General features: G+C 37.4%; 1 protein-coding gene across 6 annotated transcripts in view; it reads left to right on the forward strand.

Moving 5' to 3' along the window:
• The window catches only part of UBR5 (ubiquitin protein ligase E3 component n-recognin 5), a 136,874-nt gene that overhangs the window by 90,973 nt on the left and 30,448 nt on the right, over positions 1-15,453 (forward strand). For all 6 annotated transcript variants that reach the window (XR_013447754.1, XR_013447755.1, XM_078072160.1 and 3 more), the window contains exons 23-35: positions 871-1,022; positions 1,451-1,546; positions 1,887-2,010; positions 5,531-5,628; positions 6,458-6,606; positions 7,123-7,214; positions 8,315-8,461; positions 8,557-8,675; positions 8,756-8,882; positions 8,972-9,101; positions 10,196-10,356; positions 10,478-10,717; positions 14,794-14,917. Coding sequence is in view for 4 of the 6 variants with exons in the window: in XM_078072160.1 (XP_077928286.1) it covers positions 871-1,022; positions 1,451-1,546; positions 1,887-2,010; positions 5,531-5,628; positions 6,458-6,606; positions 7,123-7,214; positions 8,315-8,461; positions 8,557-8,675; positions 8,756-8,882; positions 8,972-9,101; positions 10,196-10,356; positions 10,478-10,717; positions 14,794-14,917 (1,759 nt within the window). In the remaining 2 variants the exon portion in view is untranslated. The remainder of the gene's footprint in view (positions 1-870; positions 1,023-1,450; positions 1,547-1,886; positions 2,011-5,530; positions 5,629-6,457; positions 6,607-7,122; positions 7,215-8,314; positions 8,462-8,556; positions 8,676-8,755; positions 8,883-8,971; positions 9,102-10,195; positions 10,357-10,477; positions 10,718-14,793; positions 14,918-15,453) is intronic.

A 15,453-nucleotide genomic window follows, 5' to 3' on the forward strand; every position in this document is an offset into this window, starting at 1 on the left:
CTCAAACTGTGGCTGGTGGAAGGGATTTGCCTTATGTGCTCTCTCTTAATTGCCGTTAGCTTGTAACGTTAATTTTGTAGGCTTTGTAAGCTTTTGTTCAGAGGTACAGATTTTATACGGGTAGTTAGCAGTTCCCCTAACAAGGCCTGTGTTTGTGATTGCTGCCTTTTCTTTTTAGTGATGTGCACACCTGTGCAGTATTTTTTTTTTTTTTCTTGTATAGCAGGAGAAAAAAAACATCACGCCCAGACATTAATCTAACAACACATTTTACAAGCTCCAGTTTCATTAATTTCCTTGGGATGCAAGTTGTACTGTTAAAAAAAACTTTTTTTTTTTTTTTTTTTGGTATAAAAAATAAATCTAAATTGGTCTTTGTTTTAAAACTACTCATTGTGTGGACATTAGTTCAATTGCTTTTGAGATCACAGCAAAGGGATTTTATTTAGTGAGTTAACAATATCGGTTTTGTGCTAATCAGTATGTTTGCTGATGTCTATTATTAAACTTAATTCTTACTGATTATAAACAGGGGACAGAAATTTTTTTTGTCTTAACATTCAGCTGTTCATTTACCTTAACTGTATGAAAGATTATTTTCTAATCTTTACTGCAAGTTTTGTTCCCTGTGCTTAAGTTTGTGTGGGAGCTTAATATAGTGGTTTTAGTGCTGAACTGGGTGCCCCCAGTTTCATTTCTATCCCTCACTGACTTTACTCTGTGATTCCAGAATTGGCATTTGTACTTCACTTCCCTTGCCTGGAGTATTTGCTTATAGAACAAACTTTGATCTCTGATGAGAAGTTCTGTGCACCTTTTCATCACATTTAGCCATGGTAGTGAGCTCCAATTTTGTCCATGTTCTTCTAGTTTGAGATTACGGGAAATGATGAGACGTTCGTTGAGAGCGGCTGGTTTGGGTAGACATGAAGCTGGAGCTTCATCCAGTGACCACCAGGATCCAGTTTCACCCCCCATAGCCCCCCCTAGTTGGGTTCCTGACCCTCCTGCGATGGATCCTGGTAAGATCTGTTATTTTATTTAGTGTTTAACAAAAAAACAAGGTCCTAAAAGAAAGGAAATTGAACATTTTAATGGGTTATTTAGAAATCTGAAGTATTTAAAAGTAGTATAATGAGCAAACTGTAACTAATTTAGTTGTAGAGATTTGGTTTGGGGGTATATAACTTAAAACTTAAAATTCTAGAAGCTATTTCATTGAAATATATATTTCCATACTGGCAAGAAGCTAATTAGTAATACTTCACAAGAAGTCAATAATTGGTCTAGTGGATTCCTTCTCTTATAGTTCGGGAAACAAATTTCCACTTAAATCTCTGTCCAGTTTGACCTTTGGCTTGCAGAGAAAAGCCTTAAGGCCAGTTAAGAGAACATGTTAGGGATATGTTGCCTATAATGATGTACATCCTGCTGTTCTGTTTACTGAAAGATGGTGACATTGATTTTATCCTGGCCCCTGCTGTGGGATCTCTTACCACAGCCGCGACTGGCACCGGTCAAGGACCAAGCACCTCCACCATTCCCGGTGAGAATCTGTACCGTTTTACCTGCCTGGGCGTTCGGGTTTCTCCAGGTCCACACTTCTCTCGAGGGGACTCCCTTGCCTTGAGAAACATCTAATTCTCTGAATTAGATCCTCCATTATGTCAGTGAGATTGTGATGTGTATGAACATACATTTCATCAGTTGGGAGTTGTAAAATGTGTTAATGTGTTTAAATTCTCTATAATGACATGATTAATTTATTACTGATAGTAGAATATTTTTCGGGTGCTTATTTAATAGATACTTGGTATGTTACTCCAGAATATTCTTTTACTCTGCCTTGTTTACTCTTGTCACCAAATGGATCTGCTTAATTACAGGTCCTTCCACAGAGCCATCTGTAGTAGAATCCAAGGATCGAAAGGCCAATGCTCATTTTATATTAAAATTGTTATGCGACAGTGTTGTATTGCAGCCCTATTTACGAGAACTCCTCTCTGCCAAGTAAGAAGTTTAATATACTTTTGATACAAAGATTTAGCTTAGCTCCTTTTACTATTTAAGTTGATCTTGCAATGTATGGACAACAGTTACCTATGTGAATTTAAAATAATCAGGATCTAGCATTGTATTCCCTCTGTAATTAACCAAGCTCTCTTCAGTGAAAGGCCTTTCCTGGTATAATTCAATGTACACTAAATAAATACAAACCAATTTTATGGAGCTTGATTAGGAGATACATATATATGTTTAAAAGATCACAGTATAGTTATTCTCAAATGTGAATTCATAAATTCTATCACTGTCACCTGGAGAACTTTAAAAATGACACAGATTTGTCCCCAAGCTTTGCACTAGAAGTATGACTGAGTAGGTCTGGGATGGGGCCTGGAATCTGTATTCTAAAACTCTGTGGATGATTCTGATGGTTTCTTTGGACATCTTTTTTGGCTTGCAAAATCGCAATGAGACGATGCAGAGTTTTTGATAAGTGTTGTGTGGCAAATGCTCATTAGCCATTGACAGATTATAGCTCTGCTTTCAGCCTGATTGTTTATGTTCCTTTACAAACTCATAATAATAAGCATTTTTATAAAAGTTAGCTCTTACCTGTGCCAAACTGTACTTGTATTAACTCTTCTCCTTCTAGCAATAGCAGCATGGAGTAGGTAATAGTAGTTCCATTTTCTATTTGAAGTCATGGTCTTAGAGGTTAATTGACCTGCCCAGGGTCACGAAGCTAGTGCATGGCACAGCTGGAATTCCAACTGTGGTCTTTCTCTTGATTCCAGAATTGAGCCTCACAGTCATCACTCTTACGCTACCTCTTCCTATTTAAGAACAGGAAGGTGTTTTGAGTTTTTCATTATTGAGGGCAAGGGAATTTTTGTTTAAGGCTTATTGGCCTTAGGCCATAATGACTCAATGTATGAACTTTTGATTACTTTAATGAAGGCTGCCCCACTAGTAAAATAAGTCACTGAATTGGAAATAAATTATTACTCCAGAAGCAGCTTACTAATTTATTAGTGGTTTGAGGCATAGATAAAAATGATATATATACAAATCAGTTTTTTCTCTTTTTATTTTCTCACTTACCAGTTTTAGTTTCTATTTATGGTGTTTTTAAGGATATTATTTTGTCTCATTTCCTCCGGCATTTGGTGTTATCTAAAAATTTGTTGTATGTTCTTTCCTTCCTTCCTTCCTTCCTTCCTTTTTCTTTTCTTTTCCTTCCTTCCTTCCTTCCTTTCTTTTTCTTTCCTTTTCTTTCTTTTCTTTTCTCTTCTTTTCTTTTTTATTAGAGGGACACCTAGGTGGCTTAGTTGGTTAAGTGTCTGCCTTCGGCTCAGGTCATGATCCCATTGTCCTGGGATCGAGCCCCGTATCGGGCTCCCTGCTCAGCGGGGAGTCTGCTTCTCCCTCTCCCTCTGCCCCCCACCCTTCGTGTATTCTCTCTGTCTCTGACAAATAAATAAATACACTGTCTTAAAATTTTTTTTAATTAGAGTGTGCATGAGTGGGGGGGCACAGAGGGAGAGGTAAAGGGACAAGCAGGCTCCCCCCACTGAGCACGGAGCCCTACACGGGGCTTGATCCCAGAACTCCGAGATCATGACCTGAGCCGAAGTCAGATGCTTAACCAACTGAGCCACCCAGCCCCCCCCTTGCTCTTTTTAACCCGTTTTGCATTTCTACAGTGCATTTCTAGTTCACCAGTCCTTTATTTTAGTGCCCTCAACAGCAGTTGCTCTCCCCCAACCCTTTATCTGAGAAGATACATAACCTATCTGGGAAAACAATCCATATGCCATTCTATTAATAAGCTTGTATTATTGATGACAGCTTTGAAACAAATTGGAGGAAAGGCAAAGTTCTTTTTCGTTTTAGGTGGTAAGCGTAGGAATTCTCACATTGGTCCTTTGTTTCCTTTTTATATTTCTAATATAGGAGAATTAATTGATTATTTCCAATTTAAGGATTCCCCCCCCCCACCTCCCTCCAGTCCCAGGTGTGGGTGGTTGGATTTTGCTTTTATAATATAAGCTAAAGAAAGTAAATTTTGGTAAAATTATCCTGGTTAGTAAAGATGCAGAGGATTTCATTCTCAACCAGCTCATTTTTACCTGAGCAGAGAGGTATACCGTATGAAGCTTGGGGAATAGGTAGGGAGAAGAGTGAGCAACAACATAGAAATGGAGAGGTATGAATCCTTGAGGAAACCGTGATGCACCTGATTGAAAGCGGAAGATTAGAAGAGAGCAGTAGCCAGTGAATGTGAAAAACTAGGTTAAAGCCACCACTTTGTTCTCTATTCTTTGGGCTTGAACCCTCAGAATAATGGTTTTGGTTAGACTAATATTATCAAAGTGGGTTTATAAGAATAATAATGTGATGGTTGCATAAAAAATGATTAAATAGGCAAGAGTAGAGACTGGAGTTGAGGCTTTGGTTTTTACGTCCACCTGTCGCCTTTAGTATGTGTGTTACAATAAACCGAACTGGAAAATGGAAAAGAAGGATTAGATGCAAGAGCAAAAAATTGATTTAGAAGGGAAGACTTCATGAAGAATCCCAGTTTTTTATCTTAGTTCCTAGAAACAGTGATGCTGTTGGCTGACCTAAGTCAGGTAGAGAGCAGGTTTGGGGAGAAAGGTGATTCTAGTTGTTAGACATGTTGAATGTGAGGTATCACTGGGAAATCCTAAGTAGACTTACCAAGTAAGCAAGTGCAGATGTTGGTACTGTGTTAGCATCATAGAAGGGGTACTTGCTTTGGTGGATCAGAGAGGGAAGCACAGGTGGTTGAGGACTAAATTTTGGGAAATGTGGGATCCAGGAGGGAATAGAAATTCAGGGAAGAATATCGAAAGTACATTTTTTAAGAGAAAATACATAATAATAACAAGTAACATTTATTGAATACATTTTATTTGCTAAGCATTGTGTTAAAAGCTTTTAAGGTAATAAGTGATTTAATCCTCATCATAGTTGTATGAGATAGAGGCTATTACTATCCCCACATCTAGAAAATATTAGTTTGACTCTAGAGCCCTTGATGACCTATTCTTTAGTGTCACTAAGGCCAAGAAAGGAGAGCATGGTTTGAGAGGGACAAGGATTCTTAGAGAGGTGGCTTTCTTTCTTAAATGAGATAGTAGGAAACTAGAAAATACCACCAGTGATTTTCTTTGACTGGTAGGACATTATTATTTAATACAGCAGAACTACTTTTTTGTTTCATCATGAACATCCATTTCTTTTATCAAGGAGGAAAATAATTTTTTTTTTTTTTTAAGATTTTATTTATTTGAGAGAGAGTGATTGAGAGAGAGAACACAAGCAGGGGGAGCAGCAGAGGGAGAGGGAGAAGCAGGCTCCCCGCTGAGCAGGGAGCCCGATGTGGGGCTCGATCCCAGGACCCTGGGACCATGACCTGAGCCGAAGGCAGACGCTTAACCGACTGAGCCACCTAGGCGCCCCTGATTATTAATATTTTTATGTATAATTGTTCTCATTTTAGGGATGCAAGAGGGATGACCCCGTTTATGTCAGCTGTAAGTGGCCGAGCTTATCCTGCTGCAATTACCATCTTAGAAACAGCCCAGAAAATTGCAAAAGGTAATTCATTTCAGGTCCTAAAAGAGTTGCTTATTTTTTAATTTGAATAGATTCTCTTCTACATATGTAATATTATTCAAACCTAATTTCTGTGTCTTGAAATGATATAATTGAGTAGAAACTATCAGCTTATTCTTTTGTGCATGTGCATTTGTGTGTAAAATTCATATGTTTGCATTTTTTCCAAGTATTGTGTCTTCTAGCTTTCCACCAAAAAAGCTGGTATAATTTTTTAAATTAAAAAAAAAATTGCATAGTGGATAATGTAGCGACCAATATTTTGAAAATAAAGATGGATTACTGATAGAACTTGTCAGTGGTTAATTGGTGGTAGTGATAAAATTTTATAGAAATAATAGGCCAGATGTCTTACTCTTCCTCCTTCTGACTTGTAATTCCTGCTTAATAGAATGCAGTAAGGAATATCAGTTCCTGCCGTCCAGCCTTTAAAAGACTAACATAGTTAAAAAAATAAAATAAAAAAAAAAATAAAAGACTAACATAGTTTAAAATACTGGCTATAAAATTTTTGTGATTGTAGTTTGTTAAATAGAGCTAGAACTTTACTAATGTCGAGCTATGTATTCAGCTGATGTGTGGTGTATTGTTGTCATGTGGTTATGATATAATTACACTTTGCTTTTTCTTTGTACGGGAATTGACTGAATTTCTTGCACATTGACTTGTATATCAATTTTTAAAATTAATATATAGTAGTTTTTTATTTATACTGTGTAAATGTTAGCGCTTTTGCATTTGAGTAAAGTAGTAGATGGCTGTGATTAAGGCCTTTCGTGATACCTGAACTACGTGTTCTTAATCTTTTTAGCTGAAGTATCCTCAAGTGAAAAAGAGGAAGATGTATTTATGGGAATGGTTTGCCCATCAGGTACCAACCCTGATGACTCACCCTTATATGTGTTATGTTGTAATGATACCTGCAGTTTTACATGGACTGGAGCAGAGCACATTAACCAGGTAAGCTGTTTTTTATTTCCCTGTATTTATGCTGTCTTCAGGTATTCTTTTCCTTTTTCTCCTTTCACCATCACTGCATTATAGTTCTTAGCTCTGGAATTCTAACTGTAGTATTTCCTTTTATTCTAAGTTATAAAAATTAATTTTTATTTAATTCCTAAATACGTGAGGCAAAGGAGGTGATCGTTAAATTAGTTAGGCGATACCTCAAAAATTAGAAATCTTCACTCTAGTGTAATCTGATCCATGGCTCTTGATATAGATTTTATAACTATCATACCTTTTTGGGGGGATGATATGAGTTATTTTTGCCCTACTGGTAATATTTGATGTCTACTTATATAATATTATAAAATGTGTATCCGTGGTACCCGTTTATTACTCTTTGTTTACAGAGCACATTAGTTTTGCTCTGTTTTCGTTGTGATTGACTTGTTTCAGAAAATACCAGAAATGATTATGATGATGAGATGTACATATATTCTTCTTTAAAAAAATAAATCCTTCAAATTTTAGGATATTTTTGAGTGTCGAACTTGTGGCTTGCTGGAGTCACTCTGTTGTTGTACAGAATGTGCAAGGGTTTGTCATAAAGGTCATGATTGCAAGTGAGTACAATTCTAGTTTTCTTTAATATTATAAATTGCTTAGACTCATATTGCTGTATTAAAATAATCTTTAACAGTATAATGTTCTGTTTCTTAATTAAGGAAGCATGAGGTTTTGTCAAGTTGTTCTCTTTAAACTACTTTATGTATTAAAATAGGGTTGTTGATTGAGAATGTACTTTGAAATGTTTTTCATTTGCTTTTGTCTGTATTCTCCAGCCAAAGTCTCAGGCCCCTGTAGTAGGGTCTGCTAGCAGGACGTCACTGCAGGTATTAAGTGAACCATGGTGTATGTTTATTCACTCCTTAAAGTGAATATAATAACCTTGCATCCAGCAATAGAGTTACCATGGCTAGTTTGTTAATTTTCGCGGACTTGAGCAGCAGTAAAATACTCCAGCATGAACATTTGCAGGGCCTCAGAGTCTCAGCAGGGACATCAGCTGTACCTGTGCTACAGATACGTGTAGATGTTATGGGTAACAGAGAAGTGGTTTGTAAAAAGCCATCTTTTTTGCTTTGAAATATATAGGACAAGTAGAAAATGTTTATAGATATTGCATTGGTACTTATTTAGGATTTTTATTAAAAGAACTTTGGCTAATATGTTTGTTTTCCTTATTTTAAACTGTTTATTGTGCTAAAAGTGATAATCTGTTTATTCATGGATTGCTTACTAGGTGCTTTCACACACTAGGTGCTTGGGGGGTGGTGGACAAGAGAGTCCTTGTCCTAACAGGGTCCTTTGAGAGGACACAAGCAAGAAACACCTGCCCCTAAGGGTTTTAGGGTTTATTAGATGCCCATAGAAGGACCATCTACACTGAATGGGGGCTATGGGGAATTAAGGAAGACATTCCAAGGGAGGTGACTATACCCAAGTCATTACAAGATCCCTCTTCTCATGAGAGTTGCTTTATCGACTTCATGCCACTAAGTAATCCCTCTAATTAAGTATGCTTTAAGAATTACACTTTGCATTTAAAAACTAACAAGGGTTCTATCTGGTGTCACTAAGTTATACTTCCATAATTTCAATAGAGATCTCTGTGGTTTTTTTTAAATTTCAGTTTTTATACTTGTGTGTGAATTCTTTCTAGACTCAAACGGACGTCACCAACAGCCTATTGTGATTGTTGGGAAAAATGTAAATGTAAAACTCTAATTGCTGGACAGAAGTCTGCTCGTCTTGATCTCCTTTATCGCCTGCTCACTGCTACTAACCTGGTCACTCTGCCAAACAGCAGGCAAGTGGGATTTTTTAGGACATAAATTGAAATAGCACAGCACATCTAAGTAGCCCTCCCCGTCTCCCTGCTCACGACGGTGTTCCACTTTGCAGGGGAGAGCACCTCTTGCTGTTTTTAGTGCAGACGGTCGCGAGGCAGACGGTAGAGCACTGCCAGTACAGACCTCCTCGGATCAGGGAGGACCGTAACCGAAAAACAGCCAGTCCTGAAGGTGGGTGAGTCTGACAGTGAAGACGCATGTGAGAAGCATTACATTTTTCTCTCTTACTCACTAGTTCTCTCTCTTTTTAGATTCAGATATGCCTGATCATGATTTAGAGCCCCCAAGGTTTGCCCAGCTTGCATTGGAGCGTGTTCTACAGGACTGGAATGCTTTGAAATCTATGATTATGTTTGGGTCACAGGAGAATAAAGACCCGTATGTATTCATTAAAAACGTTTTAAATTTATGTATTTCCCATGTTAATATAGGTGACTACAGTGCATTGTCTTTCCTTCCCCTTCAAGTCTCAGTGCCAGCAGTAGGATAGGCCATCTTTTGCCAGAAGAGCAAGTTTACCTCAATCAGCAAAGTGGCACCATTCGGCTGGACTGTTTCACTCATTGCCTTATAGTCAAGTGTACAGCAGATATTTTGGTAAGTTCTTTCGATGTTTATATACAAGTACATGAAAATGTTTTCTGACTTAGTTTCCCATAATTTTATTCACCCAAACTCCTAAATACTGATGAGCTTTAATTAAACAGTACACTAAGGGGCATGGAATTTTGGGGGTGATTTAAATGACTCCGTTAACAACAGAAACTCCTTTCATTCTAAACAAAAATTCAAAAATGTGGTAAAAAGACAACAGTATACAAATGTATGGAACAGTGTTCAAAATTAATAGTAATGCAGTGCAAATTTTTGTTAAGTACTCCTTTTTGCTGTGAAATTAGAAAAGAATATAAACCATAAAACCTAGTGCTGGTGAGGTTATGGTAAAAAGAACAACTTCAGACACTGATGGGGTGGCATTGCATTTGATATTCTTGTAGAAAACAACTTGGCAGTAATACCACGAGCCATAAAAATATCAGTGCCCTCAGCACTTATCATAAATAATTTTTGATATGAGAAAGAAAAAATCATGTCACAGAATAATAAAAGATGAGATACTTGATGGATCCACTAATAGTGGATTATTGAATCAAATTATAGCCCAGCCACTGTTGAAATGTAATGTAGCAATTTAGAAATAAAAGTTATTTTAAGTAACACTAAAAAAAAAACAAACCCCAAATAACGTGAAATTGGATGTTCTCTGTAATTAATATGTATATGATAGACCATGCATAGAAATGAGATGAGGAAGTAACAATACGAGAGGGATGGGATTTTGAATTTATTAATATAAATATTTGAATCTACTTTGCTTTTTCAATATGTACCCTATAGTGAGTAAAATATATTGTCTTAGATTTTATTTTTCTTCTAAATATTGATATACACAGGACTATAAGACTAAAAAGGGAAATCAGACATTTGAGACCCAATGTAGGTCAGAGACATGGTAAGCATGTGGCATAAATTAATCACTGACATTAGAAATGTTTTGGTTAAATTTATTTTGAGATTCATATGAAATGTTAATATTGAACGAGTGTTAGAACTTTTTACTTTATAAATATTTATCTAAACATCTTAAGAGCTGTCTCAACATTAATCGAGTGATTACAATTTTTTTAAAGCTTTTAGATACTCTACTAGGGACACTGGTGAAAGAACTCCAAAACAAATACACACCTGGACGTAGAGAAGAAGCTATTGCTGTAACAATGAGGTTTTTGCGTTCAGTGGCAAGAGTTTTTGTCATTCTTAGTGTGGAAATGGCTTCATCCAAAAAGAAAAAGTAAGACCTCCTTCTTGATTTGGGCTTTTGTATCCTTTTACACACTTTTTTTTGTGATAATGATAACATTGTGTATATGAAAAAATACATAAAAGATTTCTGGATTTTCTTTTTGCTCTAGCAACTTTATCCCACAGCCAATTGGAAAATGCAAGCGTGTATTCCAAGCACTACTACCTTACGCTGTAGAAGAATTATGCAATGTAGCAGAGTCGCTGATTGTCCCTGTCAGAATGGGGATCGCCCGCCCTACTGCCCCTTTTACTTTGGCTAGTACCAGCATCGATGCCATGCAGGGCAGTGAGGAACTGTTCTCCGTGGAACCACTGCCACCACGACCTTCATCTGATCAGTCTAGCAGGTAAATTTCCACCTGGTAACAGACTCTGATGAATTCTTCCTCTGGAAATACCATGTTTGGCTTACTAAACCTTTGCATAAGCACTCAGGTGGTGTCCATGATCATTTATGCAATAAGTGGTAGAGATCTTATTGTGTTTGGAACATGTGAGAGCACTTTAAAAGTTATACATTGTGTCTACACATCTAAGGTTATAGATACATAGTTGTGGGTTTTATTTTTGGTTTGGAAAAACGCTGTTTTTATTATGCCAGTAAAGTAATCTGGTAAGAAAGTTCAGACTTCTGTAGGCATCATTACTTCCTGTCTTTTCTTACTTTAAATAAAGCCTGCTGTAAGGCCAGCTTAAGGAATGAAAAGACCTATAACTTTCTCTGTGTCCAAAGGCTCGGGCTAGGGGGCAGCTTGTTATTGTACAGTATGAATAACCAGAATGCTGGAATTTAAAAATAATTCTCTACAACAACCATATATCTAAGATAGGCCTAAAACAACTCAGTAACTAAATGGTTCTAGGTATAAGATTATTCTTAAATCTCATTCATCTTCTCCATTTGTAACTAGACTGTAAGCTTGTTGAGTCAGAATGCTTAGAAACTAAAATGTTCTGGTGTCGTTTAGCACAGTGCTTCTCAAAATTAAATATGCGTGCAAATCACTTGGTGGTCTTATTAAAATGCAGAGGCTGATTTTGAAGGTCTGGGTGGGCCTTGAGGTTCTGATTCCTTATAAACTCTCAGGTTGTTCCAGTGGTGCTGGTTTAGGGGCCATACTTCTTTGGTTTTCTCCAGTCTGATTTTGTCACTGTGTGTATGTATAATGATGTTTAATAAAGATCTTTGGGATTTAAAGACCCTCTTCTTCTTTTCCTGGAAAACATCACTGTGTTAGTAAGGAAGTCCTGCGTTAGTATTTGACACAGTTCCCAAGACTTCATTTCTGGGTTTCATCTGGGTTACTGCGTTGAGTATCCGCGCTCTCACTGTGTTCTCCCTTTATTCCATGTGCCAGTATGTGTCCCAGCTTTCCCTTTTTTGTTAGGTCTCCTAGGATACCCTGGAATCTAAATCCAGGTTTGTCTGCCAAAGCCTTCCTGCAGTAGCCTTGTCACTGATATACTTCCAGGATTTGCTGAAAATGGTTACACATCAAACTGTGTATTTTCAGACTCACTAAATATACTTCATTATCCAGTGATTCTGTTAGCAAAATCTACTTGGGCTCCATAGGATGCTCCTGATCCTGATACCCTGTGAGGAGCCCTCTAGTTACTTACGTGGTATTACTTTGTGAATTCTTTGTACCCTCTCCTTGGTTTTGTTCCAGAACATAAATGTTTTTTTTATCTGCTGAACAGACTTTGGAGTGATCTCATCTTTAAACAGTGCCGATGAGCCTGTTCTTACTAAGTATCAAGACTTTGTGTCCCCTTGCCAACTGCTTCTTAGGCTCTTTATTTAAGTATTGTGCACTCTTCAGCTCTCCTCTTCACTCCATTCGCCTTGATTGATTGTTGAGTCGAAAGTCTTCCCAGAAGGAGATCTCATTTGATAATCAGGAGAGATAATAGTGTAATGTTTTCTACAACTGTTGATATAATGTAGAAATCTTTCATTATAATACAGTACAATCACTCCTTCTTGTAAGGGTGTATTTTGATCAGTGTTCCAAGCATGTCTTAAATAAAAAGTACACACTTGACTAGTCTCTGTGATTTCCCTTATGTTGGATGGGGTAGATGGCATATATCACTCCACTGAGCATGAAGTTTTGAGTTTAGTATTTTTGCTTTTTCTGTTGCTGCCCTTCACCTCTTTAAAACTCTTAATGTCCTTATTAATAAACTTGTTTCTCTATCTCCATGCCTCATACAAAAACTGTTAGCTGAAATTTTATTATGAACTAGGAACTTTAAGCATTGTAAATGTATTACCTGTCTTAATCTACCCAATAACTCTCATAACCAGTATCATCATTAGATAATTCTAGACAGATTTTTTCCTTCTTCCTATACTCCTGAATATTAGATGGCAGAGTAGGGGGGAGACACTGCTTTTTTTAAGTTTTTATTTATTTGAGAGAGAGAAAGAGAGAGAGCACGAGCAGGGGGAGTGGTGGAGGGAGAAGCAGACTACCCACTGAGCAGGGAGCCCACCTCAGGGCTCCGTCCTAGGACCCTGGGATCGTGACCTGAGCTGAAGGTAGACACTTAACTGACTGAGCCACTTAGGCACCCGTTTGGTGCTTATTGATAGTGTTGAGGCATTGGATGAATCATCACTGAAGCCCACCGTACCTCACAGCACAAATTGTAGTCTGAAACTCTCATGAGTGCAGGTTTGTAATTAGAAGTTCTCTGAAGAGACGTTTTTCCTGTCCCCATCCAGCCATGGCTGGTTATAGGCAGGTCTCTTGAAATCGGTTGCCCTTTCCTGATTTTTATGTTTGGCTTTATGTATGTGAGGGGGACAGAAGAGGGAATTTCTATGATATAACTTCCTATTTTGCTTACATCCTAGACTGTCTCCTGGGAAATCTATGGCTCCTTGAAACCCTTCTAGACTAAGAGACATGAACAGATGCCTTTGGTGTAAATGGTGGCACCACTGCTCTTAAGCTTAGTGACATAGGATTGTTTCCCTTTATCACCAGGATAGTTGTGCTTTGTTTTTTACTATTTTATCTAGCATATTTAGGTGATCTACTCCAAGAGGGATTTCTCTGCAGTTTGGCAAATTGCTGGAACTAGAAGTTCCCAAAACTTAGAAGTATTTTAACAGCTCCTGTTAGACTGGGTTTCAGGACTGTAGTTGTGCCATGAAGTCTAGTGGGAAAAAAGTTGAATCGTGGTATGGAGAAAACGGAAGCTCCATTTCTGAATGGGGAGTTGGTAATGTATTTTGGGAATTAGTATCATACATACTTAGTGCATAACTCCTTTGAGGGGATGATAGATCTTATGGATGTTCCAGCATTTTTTTTTTTTTTTTTTAAGAAATACCAATTACTTGTGGCTTCTCAAATGTTGACTTTTTTAATATTGGAAATGTTGAAATCTTGGGTTGGAAATAGCCTTTTCATCTTTTCAGATTTTCTTTTAGCATTCTCAGATGCTTTGTAATTTACTATCTCTGTGAAGAACCAGTTACTGAAATTTCTAGTATTAAACACCATATTGAGACTGCTTGTGTGTTTGAAGGCAGAGTCTCTCAGTTGACTCTTCATGTGTAACTGGTTTGATTCTCATTTCTAAGAGCAGCTGAGGTGAGGAAAGAACACTATCCGTGTAAACACCTTTAAAGGTCCTTTAACTTTAACCTCTCTTAGACTGTGTTTCTTAATCTGTAAATAAAGGATAATAGTAGGTCACAGGGTTGTTTTAACAACCCTCTTTTGATCTCTGACCTGGATTTTAAGCTGCATTCTCTCATTCTCCCTTCCTTTTATAATGGAGGCATCTGTCCTTTCTTGGCTGTTTGCAAGGCAGATTTTTAGGGAAGTGGAACTATTTGGCCATCCACCTTTTTTGTTAGGATTCTGTTTTGAAATTAATACTTTGGAACTGACGTTTTTCCTCTACACAAAAGTCAGTGGTTAATAAGCTGATACAAAGTAGGTCATGTCAGGTCTCTTAAAAGAGTAGATCACTTGTAATAAGCACACTTATTACCATGCTTTGTTAATGGAGGAATGCCGCAGTTGGAACCTTTGGAAGTTGAGGACTGTTGGCATTGAAAGCAGTGGAGAAGGAAAAATATTTCCTGTAGAGCATTTCAATGGGAAGGACTCATAAAAGGATGGGCATTAACAAATTTTTTCACTAATGACTTACTGAAAAGTAAAAACAGTTCCGAGATTTCTAAGTTAAATCTCTATGGTAAAATTAATTTCTTTGGGCTTTGTATTTTCTGACATACTATAGATTAATTATTGTTGGTTTCTAAAAAGTTTTAGGTCAGATTTAAAATAGCATCCTAGCAAGTGGGTCACACTGAGTGACACTGAGAAACGTAAAAAGCGTGCTGTGTGGCAGAGGCGTGCCAGCAGCGCCCTCGGAAGCTCCTGTTTCTCCGCAGCTCCAGTCAGTCCCAGTCTTCCTACATCATCCGGAACCCCCAGCAGAGGCGCATCAGCCAGTCGCAGCCTGTTCGGGGCAGAGATGAAGAACAGGATGACATTGTTTCAGCGGACGTGGAGGAGGTGGTTTTAATCGTCTTCATTGTGGTAGACGAGAGGCTCTTATGGGAGGGAAGGAGTTTTAGGAATAGTAGCTTACTACCATTACATATATTTGCTTCCAGGTTTTAGACTTCTGTTACATGTTCTCATTTGTGGTTATGCCTGTTAAAAATACTTTAATAATCCTCGATTTAGTGGATAATACAAAATTGAAACATAAGCTTGTTTTTACTTAGGGTTAATAGAGAAGATATCCTCAATGTTAAAAAAAAAAGTTTTAGTAGTTCTGGGCAATGTATTTGAAGGCAGAGAGGATACTGCATCTTCATTAGGTAAATTTTATAACTGGAAGTTTAAAAAACTTACAGTCTCTACACAATTGTTATACTTCTCATTTTAAGGTTCTGTATATGGATAATAATTACAAACTTTAAGATATGTTGATATAATTTTTGATAGCAAGTTGTCACTAGCCAATGATTCAGACTCCTTATTGTTAAAATTCTCTGTAGTTAGGGATCTTTGTATTGTAGTCACTAATTGCTGTGGAGGAATAC

Source organism: Halichoerus grypus, chromosome 5 (assembly GCF_964656455.1).
Source record: "Halichoerus grypus chromosome 5, mHalGry1.hap1.1, whole genome shotgun sequence".
NCBI classification, from domain to species: Eukaryota; Metazoa; Chordata; class Mammalia; order Carnivora; family Phocidae; genus Halichoerus; species Halichoerus grypus.